Below are 14,975 nucleotides of genomic sequence, written 5' to 3' on the forward strand. Positions count from 1 at the left end.
CAATGGCAGGGGCGGGGCTTCCGGTGTCGCGGGTGGGCGTAGGTTTGTGATGTGGCGGGTCGGTGCCCGCGGATGATGAGCTCCCCGCATCTCGTCTGGACGATAGGGGGGACGCCGGCGAGGGGCCCCTCCTTCGCCTCTGTGGGACCCAGGGAGGGATCGGCTGAGCCCGCGGGGACCCTCGGCGCCTACGCGCGGCCCTGCGGTCCCCAACGGCCCGATGGCGGCGCGCGTGGACCCAGCCCAGGTGAGTGGACGTGGGGAGCGGCGGCGTGCTGTGCCTCAGTTTCCCGGCCCCGAAAGGCGGCCGGGGCCACGTGGGGAAGCGCTCGTTTCTGGCATCCAGCGGGACGCTGTGTGGAAGGGACAGGTGAGGTTTCTGGAATTCCCCCTCGGTCCTCGCAGGGTGCGGAGAAGGACCCGCACTCCCGAGACCTCACAGCGGGTTGCGGCCGCGACCCTTCCCGAGGCCGTGACCTTGAGCGAGTCCCCTGCGCCGCTGGGCCCATGTGCTCCCGCAGGTGAAGTAGTATTAACGGTTCCTCGTCCAGGTTGAGGGCCCTGGAAAGCATACGTGGGTGACGTGTGTCCCCCGGTGTCCCGCAGGGCTCTGGGGGCTCTTTCCACGGAGATGCCTCCTGAGCCTGTGTTGATCGCGGAGGCGCGACCCGGCGGGAGTCCGACTCTTGCGCCTTGCCGGCCTCTAGCCTCTACCAGGCTAGGGCGGGGGTGGAGGATGGGGACGCAGTTTCTGGAATTGCCGCTGTGCTTGGGCGGAGAGGTGGAAGGGCAGGCTGAGAGCCAGGGTGACCAAGGAGTTTCCGTTCACAGCACACAGAACCGGCTTTCCCTGACAGTAGCGGACCTGTTTTCTTATCGAAGACATTCAGTTAGCTTTGACCAGGGAGTCCATCCACACGGTCAGTGCCAATCGTGTGCGGGCGTGGGATGTCCCCTTGCACGCACATGCACAGGGAGCTCCGGGGACGCGCTAGCAGTCGCCCTAAGCCCCCCCCTTCATGGCCTAGACCGTTGTCAGCACATGTCTTCCTCCCATCCGCAGGGCGCCGCCCCTCACTTTTATTTCAGACCCACCCTGTTGCCCCGTGCGAAGTTCACTATCATCTCTTCAGTCTTCTTGCTCCATTGTTTTGTCTTTGGAATCTTTAGGGCCCTCAGACATGGTCTTGCTGATTTTAGTTGCTTGTTCAGGATCTGTTTCCAGCCCCGGATCGTGAGCGCCTGTTGCTGCTCTATGCCAAGACCTAGAACGGCCTGGGCTTGTAAAAGGTACTCAATAAATGGTTGAATGAGTGAATGGGTCTCCCGCTCAGGGGCTCCCATCATACTTGTACTAAATGCACACAAACCCACCCCACCGTGGCCTTCAGGGCTGTGCTGGATTCGCAGGGGAGACACCTCCCGGCTCCTCCCCTTCCCTTCTCCTGCTCAGCGCACCCGGCTGGGTGGTGCTGAACTTGCAAAGTCTTTCCTATTTTGCAGCCTTCCTCCTTGCACTTCCCTTCATCTGACAGGCCTCTGCAGGGCTGTCTCTCCTGTGCATCAGTGTCACCTACTACAAGAGCCTTTTCCTGGTTGTTTTAATTCTGGTGAAGGTGCCCCTGGCCCCCACCTGCCTGTTTTCTGGAGACAGTGTCATCTTTTGCCAGATGTTCTGATCCTGTCTCTAATGTGAGATTGCGGGCTTTCTAGAGCTGCCTAAGCCCCAGGCTGCGGGCTGTGACATGGACGTGATAGTGGCATTTACGTTATGGGCTGTGGGAGGATTAGGAAAAGTCACAAAAAACTTTGAACACATTCGACCCTGGGCACTCGAGTGTCCACATGTAAACCTTTTCGTTTTAGTTCTCAGAAATGCCTGGTGAAGTGGGAATGATTATGGTATCGATGTGGAAACCAAGGCTTAGAAAAATGATGTGATGTCCTCCCCACGGTCACAGCTAGCAAGTGTTGGATTCAGTCTCTGGGAATCTGGCTCCAGGACAAAGGACTTTTAGTCACTTTACCTCAGTGGTAAAGCAGCTCTCTGCTGGGGGCGGGCACACGGGGAGGACCTCGGCTATGACAGCTGCAGTTCTCATTGTTGGGAGTTATCATCATGATCCTTTTCCCCATTCCTCTCATGTCCAGATCACTTACTGCCCCCACTGTCCTCATAGGAACACCACCCTCTGTCGTCTCCAGCGGCTACCCTAGTGGGAGGCCTTTCTCTGAGCCCTAATTGCACTACGTACAAAGGCTGCCTCTACCTCCCCCTTGAGCCCAACACAGAGCCCTGCCCTCAGGAGACCTGGGTCTCTCTGCACCTTCACCAGCAGCTGAGTAACAGGGTCTGACCCCATCCAACAGCACAAGGCCAAGGCCACTACCTCTGTTTGACTTTCCAGGTTTTGGTTACCTTTAAGGACGTGGCTGTGACCTTCACCCAGGAAGAGTGGGGACAGCTGGAACTGGACCAGAGGGCCCTGTACCAGGAGGTGATGCTGGAGACCTGTGGGCTTCTGGTCTCACTGGGTAAGGGCTCACCTCTCACCCCTATGGGGCACCCCGACTTTGGCTCAGGTCATGATCTCATTGTGTGAGTTCAAGCCCCACGTCGGGCTCTGTGCTGAGAGCTCAGAGCCTGGAGCCTGCTTTGGATTCTGTGTCTCCCTCTCTCTTGGCCCCTCTCCTGCTCATGTGCTCACTCTCTCTCAAAAATAAACATGAACAAACAAACAATAAGACACAAAATAGGGGTGCCTGGGTGGCTCAGGCGGTTAAACGTCTGACTTTGGCTGAGGATCTCACAGTCCGTGAGTTCAAGCCCCACAACAGGCTCTGTGCCTACAGCTCAGAGCCTGGAGCCTGCTTTAGATTCTGTGTCCCCCTCTCGGTCTGCTCCTCCCCCACTTGCGCTCTCTCTCTCTCTCAAAAATACAAAACATTAAAAAAATTGTTTTAAATAAAAAAACAAAACACAAAATAAATTCTAACTTCTAAATAATAATAATAATAATAATAATAATAAAGGCATCTTGGAAAGTAACTGAAACTGAGACTTGAAGCTTGGAGGGGAGGTGAAGGAGAGGTTCTGGGTGGAGGAACCAGTACAAGAAAAGGCCCTGAGGTGAGAGAAAGAGGTGAGCCAAAGGAACATCTGGTTCACCTTTTCTCCCGCCCCTCCGTGAGCTCGGCGGCTGCACATAGCACACAACAGTGGCCATTACCGAAACCCGTCCAAATGAATCCTGGGCTCACGATCAGAATCTGACAGCTGAAACTTCAGTGGGTCCTGGTAGCTCAGTCACTGGGCTTCTGTGCAGAACCGCCTGTCTCTGTGGAGCTGTATCTGGCTGCACATAACAGAAGAGCAGCTTAAACTGGCTTCCCCTGGAGGAAGTTTCCCCCCTCACCTACTGAGAAGCCCCAGGGTGGGGCTGGCCTGGTCTGGAGGATGCGGCCACACAGTTCCATCCTCAGGGATGAGAAGATTCTCTCTGCTCCTCTCCCTGGACCAAGCATCTCCCTGTTCCTCAGGCTCGCCCCCTTGTGGGCCTGTGGGGTGCTGCAGCCTCACCTCGCGAATACAGGTTTCGTCCTCAGAACGAACATCCAGCTCAGGTTCCTGCCTGCCTCAGATTACTGGTGCTCAGGAATGCCATTCACCGACCTCTTCCCCCTCAGTTTTCAGTGCGTTCTGGGCACCAGAACCCCTGGGGAGAGCTCAGATATAGTGGTCGCTAGGCCTCACCGGAAGAAATTGTGTTCCTTTTGGCTTGAGGTAGAAATTGAGCACCCCTAGGTGGTTCCAAAGCACAGAGTGTTTGAGAACCAGCGACTTAGATTAATTACAGAATCCCTTCTGGAAGGAGGGGCTCACTTTCCCAGGGTCCCACGGCTGTGTGTGAAAGCGCTGTGCCCCCAAGGAGGTTTGGCTTCCACCGATAAAGTTCAAGGACACTGGCGTTGTGCAGAGACAGCACCACCCTCTATAGTAGTTGCAGCCCAAGAAAGGGACCTGTGCACAGGTCAGCACGTCCTTCACGTCAATAGCAGCTTCACTTGGGTCTGGTCTCTGCCATTAAGTCCCAGACGGGATGGAGACGTTGCTTTCTTCTCATACACCAGGACTTGTTTCTTTCTCTGTCAACAGGGCACGCAGTCCCCCAAGCAGAGTTGACGCACCTGCTGGAACATGGGCGGGAGCTGTGGACTGGAAAGGGAGGCCTCTTGTGGAGCACCTGCCCAGGTAGGAGCAGGGAGCTGCGTGGGGGGGGGGGGGGGGGGGGGGGGAGGTAGGGGGGGCCTTGGCAGCCTCCAGCATGCAAGGGACCAGTGCCTCTGAACCTGTGTGAGACTCTTTGTGACCTCCTGGGGGTTCCGGTGGTTTCTCACACCAGGTGTAGCACTGCATCTGCAGGCCGGCTCAGAAGGGCAGCGTTGCACACGTGGTGCCTGTGAGTGTCAGCGTGTAGCCTTAGGTGCGCTCTCTGGCCTAATCCAGCTGGTGGAAGGGCAATGCGGGGGGACAGGGAAGGCACACCCACGGGCACCCCGATATCACTTCCACCCGTGTTCCCTGGAGGAGAGATAGGCACCTGGCCACACCTGGGTGCTCAGGCCTGGGGAGTGTTGAGCTGCATGTGCCCGAGGAAAAGAGCCAGTGTGCTTGGTTTATGTCCTTTCAGTTGCCTGTGTTCAGCCTACTTGGAAAATCAGAGTGACGATAGTTTCTGTGATTACGTTGTTTGAGGTTGTGATGACCCAGCACACCAAACTGCTTAGTACCCTGCCCGGCCTGTGGAAGGGCCAATAGAAGTCAGGTTTTTTGTCTTTTGGTTGATCGGTTTGTTTGTTTGTTTATTTTTTATTACATTTAAGGCTCTGAGCTATCAGCACAGAGCCCTACATGGGGCTCGAACTCACAAACCATGAGATCATGACCTGAGCCAAAGTCAGACACTTAACCAACTGAGCCACCCAGGTGCCCCCCAGAAGTCAGCTTTTAGTGTATCCATGTAACAATTGTAGTCCTAGTGGGTGATAGTGATGTCACTCATTTCTTTCTGACTCAAGGGGCCTTTCTTGCCCTTGAAAGCACTGTCTCTACTCTGTAAATTTCACTTTGTTCCGTATCCCACTGTCTCCCGCCCTCTCCATCCATTCATACAGCCCCATTTATCCATCAGAAGCAGCCCCTTGCACTGGCTGGATCCTCCTTCCTCTCTTGCCCTGAAAAACACAGCGACAATGGGCCTTTTCAGCCCCACATCTGTGCTTCGGAATCGCTGGGGCCATCACAGTGAGGCGTGGCCTCCTCTCTGGCGGTCCTTCAGGCTTCTCGGCCAGCCTGTCTCTGGCCGCTCTCCCAGCTCCTTAATCCACACCTCCACCTACGTGTCTCAGAGGCATCTCGGGCCCGTCATGCCTTAGCCGCTCACCGTCCTGCCCACTCTCCCCCATCCCGGGTCAGAGTGTCCTGCTATTCCAGGCAGGTGACAAGTTGGAAATACCTCAGACAGCACCTCAGCATCTCAGTCTCCGTCCAGCCCATCGACCCATGCCTGGTCCTGCCCGGTTGACATTACCCATGTCCCCCGAATCCATCACCCCCACCGCCTTCCCTGGCTCTATCTCCAGCATCTAGTCCGGGTTTCCATCGTCTCTTGCTCGGATGATGCCGAGCCTCCTAGCAGGTCCCCCCGCATCTGCTGCCTGCCTCCGGGCAGCCCTTTCTCCCGCACTGGCTCCCATAGCCACCCGGACACCTTCCAGGGCTTCAGCACTTCCGCCGCCACCGGAGTCTTGGCACACACTCAGCATCACGTTGGGAATAAAGGCTGTGGACTTCTGCCGCTTGCTCCTCAATCCGGAGCGACTCGTCCATGCCTGTCTCGCACCCGTGGCCTTCTCATCCTCTGTGGAAGATGCTGTGCCTCTGGTCACGGCCCATTCCAATACCACGGCCTTGGCCGTACCTTTGCCTTCCCAGGAAGCTTGCTGCCTCGCTTCCTTTCAGGCCTGGCTGCATCGTCATCATCTGTCTGCTCCACATACACATGTGCTCCGGTTGTCTACACATAGAGCAAACACAAGTGTTTGCAGATCTGGACTAGCCCGCAACCAGTGTCGACTCTCCTTATAAAGCCAAGCTTCTCGAAGGAGCTGTCTTATTTGTTAGGAAAAACGTCTAGGGGCGCCTGGGTGGCGCAGTCGGTTAAGCGTCCGACTTCAGCCAGGTCACGATCTCGCGGTCCGGGAGTTCGAGCCCCGCGTCGGGCTCTGGGCTGATGGCTCAGAGCCTGGAGCCTGTTTCCGATTCTGTGTCTCCCTCTCTCTCTGCCCCTCCCTTGTTCATGCTCTGTCTCTCTCTGTCCCAAAAATAAATAAACGTTGAAAAAAAAATTAAAAAAAAAAACAACAAGGTGGATAAAGCCCACAAAATTAAAAAAAAAAAAAAACAAAAAACGTCTACACTTGACTTCCTTACCTTTTGCTTAAACTCTGCTTGGTCTTTTTCCCTTAACATCAGAAGTGTACGGTGACGTGCACAAATCTTAAGGGTCAGGCTTATGTGTTTGCGTGTGTACTGAGGTATTCCTCACCCCAGTCCAGACTTGGAATATTTCCAGCACACTAGCGGGTCCCTGGTGCCCCATCCTCATGATACTACAGTGGAAACCACTGTCTCCATGCTGTCACTGTGGATGGGTTTTATCGGGGGCTTTCCCACCCCCCACCCTCCTTTTTGTGCCTTGAACAACAGAAACTTATTTTCTCACAGTTCTGGAAGCTAGGAGTCCGACACTGTGGTGTCAGTTCAGTCGGCTTCTGCTGGTGCCCCTTTCTTGGGCTTGTAGGGCAAGCTTTGCTTGTGTTCGCTGGTGTCTTTGCTGCCATCCTAACTGCCCGGTGTGGCAGTGAGAATGACAGCATATTAGTCGGGTTCTCCAGAGAATTGCAACCAGGAGGAGGCAGAATCAGGCCAGGAAGCGGAAGAGGTGATGTCACGGCCTGAGTCTGAAGGCGTCTGTAGGCGGGATTCCTGCCCTCCCAGAGGAGCTCAGTCTTTTCTCTTAAGGCTTCAGTTGACTGACTGAGGCCTGCCGTCAAAGAGGCCCACTCTCTTTGAAAGATTGTGGATGATGATCTTTTCTCAAAGTCTGCTGGTTTAAATGTTAATCACATCTAAAAAGTAGCTCAGCCAGAACTGTTGGGCCAGACCTAGCCGAGCTGATGTATAAAGGTAACCGTCACAGGTAACCAAGATAATGACCCAGTGGAGTAAACACACTGCGTCAAGAACCGTGCCGAGCGCTTTCCTTATTGAACCCTCACAATAGACCTCCTGGTCTCTCAGATGGAAACCTTGTCTTGAAGAAGAAGGTAGCCCATCTACCAGGATCACTCACTTCGTGGAGGTGGGACTGACGAATGGCTTCTGGCTCCAGAGCCCCCTTAACCACCACGTGATGCCTCCCAGCAGAGCAGAAGCTTGTCTTTTACACTGTTGGACCCCGAATGTTCCTCCATCCCTCCTCTTCTTCAGTCTTGATTCTCCTCCTTTGACTGTGATCCCCTTCGGTGGTGGCCTGGCCTCACCAGGCCTCCAGGGCCCTTCCTTCCTTTAACTGTTCAGCACTCTTCCAGGAGTGACTCTGCCCACAGGTGCTCCTTCCGTTTCAATCCAGTGCCCCCTCCCTCTTCCTCTCTCTGGAGGCTCTGGCTTCTCCATTTAGGACCTAGCTCATGGGACACCTCCTCTTTTTCCTCCCCCTCCTGTTCAGCGCTGTTTCCATGTGCTCCTGGCACCAAGGGACATCTGTTGTTGGAGCGAATGATCAAAACTGTCCCCCATCCTATCCTCTGGACCGTGAGGAGGGGTGTCCACTCCAGACCCCCTGTCTCCTCCTTCCGCCTGCCCTCCGGATTTTCCCTTTAACGGTGTCAAGGGTACAAGGACCGGAACGGTCCTTGGAAACCCAGGTTCTAGAGATGTAAAACGCAGCCATTGTCAGTGGTGCTAGATCAGCCTCGCTTGCCCCCTGCAGCGTTGATTTCATCTCTCCTATACTGTGTCACTAAAAGTCCCCCTTTGTGTGTCGGATTCTCTTCAGGTGACAGCGCCAGACTTCGGACCAGAGACCCAAGCGCTTGTCAGCCGGTTTTGTCTGCGGGAGCCTGGCTCCGGGGAAGCCCGGCCCAGGGACCTTCAAGGGCCTCCAGGTTGGTGCAGGCCAGGGATTGGGAAGGGCATCTGGAAACGCAGAAAGGTCGACTGACGCCTGGGAGGGACGCTCACAAGACCCACCTTGAGAGAATGAACCTTGAAGATGACGGTTTGGGGACAGAGGACCGTCTGCACCTCCAGGTGTTGCAAAAGAGAGTCTCTCCGGGAGAGGTGCTCTGTGAGCGGGACCCACAGGGACCGGACAGAGGCTGCGGGCTTCGTGCGGGGAGTGACCTCTACAAATGCAAGCAGTGTGGGAAAGGTTTTAACCGCAAGTGGTACCTCGCACGGCATCAGCGGGTCCACACCGGCACAAAGCCCTACGAATGCAACGCGTGCGGCAAAGCCTTCAGCCAGAGCTCGACCCTGATCCGGCACTACCTCATCCACACCGGGGAGAAACCATACACGTGCCTGGAGTGCGGAAAGGCCTTCAAACGCAGGTCCTACCTCCTGCAGCACCGGCCGGTCCACACCGGGGAGAAGCCCTACGAGTGCGCCCAGTGTCGGAAGGCCTTCGCCCACCGCTCCACTTTCGTCCGGCACAGCCGCACCCACACGGGAGAGAAGCCCTTCGAGTGCAGGGCCTGCGAGCGGTCGTTCGGCAACCGAGCGCACCTGATCCAGCACTACGTGGTGCACACGGGGCAGAAGCCGTACGAGTGCACCGAGTGCGGCAAGGCCTTCCGCTGCGGCGCGGAGCTCCTGCAGCACCGGCGCGTGCACACCGGGGAGAGGCCTTTCGCGTGCGCCCAGTGCGGGAAGGCCTTCCACCGCAGCACCTACCTCCTGCAGCACTCGGTCGTCCACGCCGCGGAGGCGCCCCACCGCTGCCCCCAGTGCGGCAAGGCCTTCAAGCGCCGCTCACACCTGCTGCAGCACCGGCGGGTGCACCCCTGAGGGGGCCCCTCGCGCCCTCCCCCTGCGCCTCTGCCGGCCCTCCAGAGGGGTCCCCGGCGGGAAGCGCCGCTCGCCGTGCAGAACGGCGGGGAGATTTGCTTGGCCCTCAGACGCGTGAGCGGCCCCCCACCATCGGACTCGAGCGGCGAACTGTGGGGGGCAGGGCACTCGGGCCGCCTCCGTCGGGGACGCACCGTGGAAGGATGTTCCTGGCACAACCTAGGGGCCTCTAGCCAGAAGGGGCGCCTTCCCTGCCGTTGGAGAATTCAGAACGAACGGGAGACGTCAATGTCGTTGCTGTGAGAAAACCCATGACACGTGGGCGCTTACGGTGAGGTGGAGAGTCATGCGGAGCGGACACTGCGGGGGCCCTCCGGTGCCCGTGAAACGGCTGAGGGACAGGACAGGGGGTACTGTGCACTTACATGGACGTCGGCCACAGGTCTGCCATTTAGCCACCTCGGCATTACTTTTAAAAGAATAAAAAGAAGGGGTGGAAACATAGACTTCAAATGGAAGGAACGGATGTCTTTACAAACTCTTTCACGTTTCCGTGCCGAACCTACTACAGTTTTTCATCAGTTTTAATGTTTTGGTGGGGGGTATGTTTGAGAGGAAGGGTCTTAGCCCACCCCCCCCCCCTTTTTTTTAAGTTTATTTGTATTTATTTTTAGAGAGAGAGTGAGGGAGGGACGGAGAGAGAGAATCCCATGCAGGCTCCAGGTTCCAAGCTGTTAGCCCAGAGCCCTACTCAGGGCTTGAACTCAAGAACCATGAGATCATGACCTAAGCCTAAATCAAGAGCTGGAGGCTTAACCCACCGACCCGCCCCTGCCCTTTGTTTTTCTGTGTGTTCACTGCCACCCTGTGTCAGGACAGTTGGGACAGTGAGGGCAACTCTACAGAAGTTTGCTGGAAGCCTGTGTTACAATCATCCCCACCCATGAGGAACGTAGTCCTTTGTGAGAAATGTGAAGGCTGAGTCACAAGACACTTGGACTTCAAGTTAGAACTCTGAAAATAACACCGTGCGCCACTTACACCCACACTGTCTGAGAGAAGGAAGCCATGCACGGTGTCACATTGAAACATGCCCCCTCAAGACCATTTATGGCTTTGATACTTCGAAGTAAAGCTTCTGTTCGTGTGGTTTTTAAATTCTCGACGTTCTCTCTCCCTCACTTTTTCTTGACTCCATTCTGCTCCTTTGTTTTCTTTCTTTTCCCTGACAGTATGGTGTGGCCTTCTGGGGGGGGGGGGTCCTAATTCCCACCTCGCCTGGTGGTTCGAGGGACTGGGCCCTCCCTCCCACATCCCCTCCAGTTGTCCTGGGCTTGAATTATAGTTAGAACCAGTGACCTAAAACACACTGCTGGGGCAGATTCACCATGAGCCCAGGAAACAAACACCCGAGTATCCTCACTGTCTGATCTTACAAAGGGTTGTGTGAAGTTGTGCTACAAAATAAAGGGCCAGGGACTTTAAAAGGACAGTCTGGTTGTGTACATACAGGTGTCGGGTTTGTGTGGGCTTCGTGGTTGCCACCTTGGACTTCCTTGGTGCTGGCAACGGATTTGGTCATTTGCAATTCTTCCTGTGGACTTTCCTTCGAAAGTTTTCAAGGCACTCACGATAATGTTAACAGGCTAAAAAACGTACAGGAGAATATAAAATGATCATTTCCTCACTCGGAGCTTCCTCCGCACCTTTATAAGGCTACACACAGGTCACATTTTCACAGTGAGCACACACGTATCTGTCGTGCATAGTACAACTGCACTTCGTGATGACTTAATAAGACGTCTAGTTTTTGTTTTCAGGATAGCGTGCACAGTTTTCTGTTCTTTGGAAGGGAGAGCTGACTCTTGAACACCCCACCCTCCTCTGCCCTCTCTCTGGAGGGTGGTATGTACCGTAGCTGTGACTGTACTTGTGGCTGAGCATTGGGTTTGAGAGAATTGGAGAAAGTCCTCTAGAAACATCTTGGTTTTCATCAAAGCGGTCTTTGCGTGCCTGGGACGCCGACCCCACTTTGTCCCAAAGCAGGAGCGATGTATTTTCCCGTTTCTGTGTCTGTCTCTCTGTCTCTCTCTCTGCCATGACAGGGCAGCAGAAAGGAAGACGTTAAGCTGTCCCAATACAGGGAGACAAGGGTGGCAATATGCCTATGGTTCTGAGCAAACTCCTGTCCTATATATACAGAAATATTTGTGTTCAAAACCAGAAAGCAGAAATTACAGAGAACATTTATGACTGGATTTACTCAGGTACTTTTCTTTGAGTAATTTAAATTTCTCTGACATAAATAAAACTACTTATCCAGGGGGCATGTGCTGTCAGGACAGTGGGTGTGGGGGCAGCCTATGCAGGTGCAGAAGGCAGGCATCTGAACTTGAGACAAGGTTTGGGTTTCCATGATCTCTTCGTGTTCAGAAGTGATTACCATTTCACTTATAATTGCACCGACAGTGTCTGCAAGGGGAGTGCAGATTGTCAGAAAACCATTTGTTAAATGTGGAAATTACCGAATGCTATTAATAAGGATTATGTCACTATGAGAAGTTAATGGTGGAGATACCTCAGGGAAAACACATCTATGACAAAGGTCATTGGGAACTCAGTGAAGCCTGGGCAGTGAGAGAATGAAGCTGAGCACATGGCCCTGATGGGGCCTTGGCAACCCTCAGCGTTTTGTCTCAAAAATGTGATTCCTTTTCATTCTGAAACCAACAAGGAATACCCATGCCAAGAAATTGGTATAGAGGCTATTTAGAAAGAGTTGTCAGAACAGTGAAGGGAGGGAGGGAGGGAAGAAATAAAATTAAAAAAAGAAAAACGTTGGTGCAATCCTGTTTATTTGCAAACCTAACAAATGTTCAGTGAACAACTAGTGGGTTTCAGGCACTATCATAGGTACATAGGAGACATCAGGAAACAAGAGACAAAGACCTATGGGGCACCTGAGTGGCTCAGTTGGTTAAGCATCCAACTTTGGCTCAGGTCATGATCTCTTGGTTCGTGGGTTCAAGCCCCACATTGGGCTCCGTGCTGACAGCTCAGAGCCTGGAGCCTGCTTCAGATTCTGTCTCCCTCTCTCTCCCTGCCCCTCCCCTGCTCACACTGTCTTTGTCTCCCCAAAATGAATAAACATTAAAAAGAGAGAGAGACAGAGACCTATGCCCTCGTAGACCTTATTCTTTAATCAAGGAAGACAGAAAACATAAATTTATAAATTATATAGTATGTCAAAGTTTTTATTTCATTTTAGAGAGGGAGAGCACCAGCAGGGGAGAGGGGCAGAGGGAAAAAGAGGGAGAGGGAGAGTCTTAAGCCGGCTCTACGCTCTACGCAGAGCCCAACTTAGGCTTGATCCCACAACCCTGGGATCATGACCTGAGCCAAAATCAAGAGTCAGACACTCAACCAATGGAGCCATCCAGCTGCCCCTAAATTACATAAAATGTTATAATGTCAGGCACAACGGAAAGAAGGAAAGATGAGGGTACTGGAAAGATGGGGGAAGGGATGTAACGTTACAAGTGTGATAATAGTCTTCCTAAATAAGAGCAATTAAGCAAACAAAGGAGGTGAGATACTGAGCCTTGTGGGTATTTTTGAGAATAATTTCCAGGCACAAGAAATAGCCTTTGCAAAGCAAGGAGTCTCACAGGGTGGACGCAGGAAAGGGAGGAAGAGGGGGCAGGGAGGTCAGGGCAGCATGTGGCCCAGGCCGCATGAGACAGGGCAATGGTGAGGATTTTCCATCTTATATGAGGTGTATCCCGTGACAGATAACTGAACAGGAGGGAGACGGGACCCCAGTAAATTGTTCCCAAGCCAGTTGCTGGGTTGAGAACTAACTGTGGAGGCCGGCGCAGTAATCCAGGTGAAAGGGAGGGCAACTGTGGGAGGTGATAGTGTTCTGGTTCGTGCTACACCGTGAAAAAAGAACCAAACACATTTCCCACTGGATTGGGTGGGGCTGGTGGAGGGAGATCTGCTTTGGAGTCTCTCTGCAGAATGGCGTCCAAACACAGACACTGAAGAGAGTCAGTGCATCGGTGGGGCAACTCCCGTGCCCTCATGCAGCCAGAGGAAGAGAAAAATAAGCGTGGTTTCTTTGCTCAGTGCTCTCCCCGCTCCTTGAGTTCATACAGGAGGCTGTGCTGGACTTGATAAGGCTGCTCCCGTCTTTCCTCAGACCACTCAGGCCCAGAAGCCATCCCTAAACAGCAACTCATGAAAGCCGCAGCGGTGCCCGCGCCACCCTGAGGACCCTGAGCTTTTGGAGGTCTCCCAGGGTGAGTTGCAGTGTCGGCCTCTCGCAGATCTTTCCCTTCTCAAGTCCCAGCCTGGGGCTTCAGTCGGGTGGCTGCTGACGTCACGAATCGACACTCCCCTCCATCTGGACGCCTCCCCCTGCATTTCTGTTTTCAGATAACGAAGCCAGAGCCGTACTCATTGGTTGGGCTGCTGGTGGCCCGGAGCAGCTGGTGATAAAACAGCTCCTGGTGCCCCTCGCCGGGTCCCCCAGTTCCCGGACTACAGCCCTGACACTTCTCATTGCCCTTATCCTTATCTGTCTCACGCACCTGTGCGCTTTATCACTGACCGAATCCATGACAGCCCCGAGGTGGCTCATAACAAGAGACGACGACTCATGTCTTGAACCCACGGAAACCGGTGTTTGGGCCAAGCTCATCTTGGAAATAATGAGGCGGGAGGGAGGGAAGAGGCACTCAGGCTCCAGGTCTCGTAACTCTTTTCTGCTCCCACGGAGGCCCTGGGGCAGGGAGTGGGCCGGCACCTCACCGGGAGGTACCTCGGGAGTGGGGGCTCAGGGTGGGAATCCAGCCGCTGCCTCACCTGACGGCCCAAGAATCCGGAGCCAGCCAGCAAGAGCGTCCTCAATGCAGCGTGGGGCTCTGCTTACTTGCCGCTCAGTCCCCATTGGCTGAGTGCGGAGCTCCTGACTGGCTCCCGTTGGTTGGAGTTTCTGAGACCTGACGGAAGAAAGTGCCCAGTAGTAGAGGAGGAAACAGAGCCTGTGCGAGAGGCAGAGAGCGATTGGCTCAGAGGCAGGAAGGGGCGGGAATAAGAGGTAAGGTCCGCAGGAAGGGGCGGTGCCAGGTGAGATGTAGAGCATTAGGCGGAGGCCCGGGTGTTTCTGGGAGTGGGGAGGGTGGTTCGCCTCTCGACCTGGTGGGGGGGTTCGTTTCTGCCCGGCAAGTGCGGTCTTCACCCCGGAGGGCTTCGGGTCCGGCCTCCTCCACCTGGGAAGCGGCCTGCGTAGCCACTTGCTGGACGTGGGTTGAGGGCTTTCTCCCGCGCCCAGCGGGGCCTGGGAGGCCTAGGGCCCCAACCTAGTCGGCCTCCCATCAGCCTAGAAGGCTCGCTGCAGAGATTCCGGGGAGACCTCTCTGGGCTCGGCCGAGTCACAGATCTCCATCCCATGGACTCGCCTTTTCTACCACACTGGCTCTTGGGTTTGAACCCTGCACCGTCAGAATCACCCGGGAACTCGTTAGAAATGCGAATTCTCAGTCCAGATACCTATTGAATTACACACTCAGGAGTTGAGCCCGAGAATTTGTGTATTAACAAGCTTTCCGAGTGATTTCGATGCACGTGCAAAGAAATTTGTACCGTGATTCCTGGGCATGGGGTTCACATGTCTCTTGTGAGTAGTAGGAATCTCATCTAAAACCGAGGCAGTTTCACAGTGAAATTGAAAAAAGCTGTGTACCTTCATTTTCCTAATTCTTAAAATCTAATGGATGTCCAATTTCCTATTATTTAAGGAGTACTACACTATGTATTATAAAATATAAAGTAAAAAGTC

At 54.3% G+C, this 14,975-nt stretch overlaps 1 protein-coding gene and 1 long non-coding RNA gene across 3 annotated transcripts; one reads left to right on the forward strand and one right to left on the reverse strand.

Moving 5' to 3' along the window:
• On the forward strand, window positions 1-9,452 carry ZNF550 (zinc finger protein 550). 2 transcript variants are annotated; one of them, XM_043598222.1, is made up of 4 exons: window positions 1-247; window positions 2,409-2,535; window positions 4,157-4,252; window positions 8,121-9,452. In XM_043598222.1, exons 1-4 carry the CDS (start codon window positions 221-223, stop codon window positions 9,131-9,133), a joined length of 1,263 nt encoding a protein of 420 aa, XP_043454157.1. In that variant the 5' UTR covers window positions 1-220; the 3' UTR covers window positions 9,134-9,452. The 2 variants fall into 2 exon arrangements, with proteins under 2 accessions (XP_043454157.1, XP_043454158.1); XM_043598223.1 differs by lacking the exon at window positions 1-247 and adding an exon at window positions 256-1,290.
• Window positions 9,453-11,340: 1,888 nt separating this feature from the next.
• LOC122493699 lies at window positions 11,341-14,509 on the reverse strand. Its single transcript, XR_006300020.1, has 2 exons — window positions 13,726-14,509; window positions 11,341-11,605 (listed from the first exon to the last, which is right to left on the reverse strand). It is a non-coding gene; the product is annotated as an uncharacterized LOC122493699 (long non-coding RNA).
• Window positions 14,510-14,975: the final 466 nt, after the last annotated feature.

Source organism: Prionailurus bengalensis, chromosome E2 (assembly GCF_016509475.1).
Source record: "Prionailurus bengalensis isolate Pbe53 chromosome E2, Fcat_Pben_1.1_paternal_pri, whole genome shotgun sequence".
Taxonomy (NCBI): Eukaryota; Metazoa; Chordata; class Mammalia; order Carnivora; family Felidae; genus Prionailurus; species Prionailurus bengalensis.

Coding starts and splice junctions, on each gene's coding strand:
- ZNF550 (XM_043598222.1), top strand. CDS start 221: ATGGCGGCGCGCGTGGACCCAGCCCAG. Junction 248..2,408: donor CGCGCGTGGACCCAGCCCAG/GTGAGTGGACGT, acceptor TTGACTTTCCAG/GTTTTGGTTACCTTTAAGGA. Junction 4,253..8,120: donor CTTGTGGAGCACCTGCCCAG/GTAGGAGCAGGG, acceptor GATTCTCTTCAG/GTGACAGCGCCAGACTTCGG.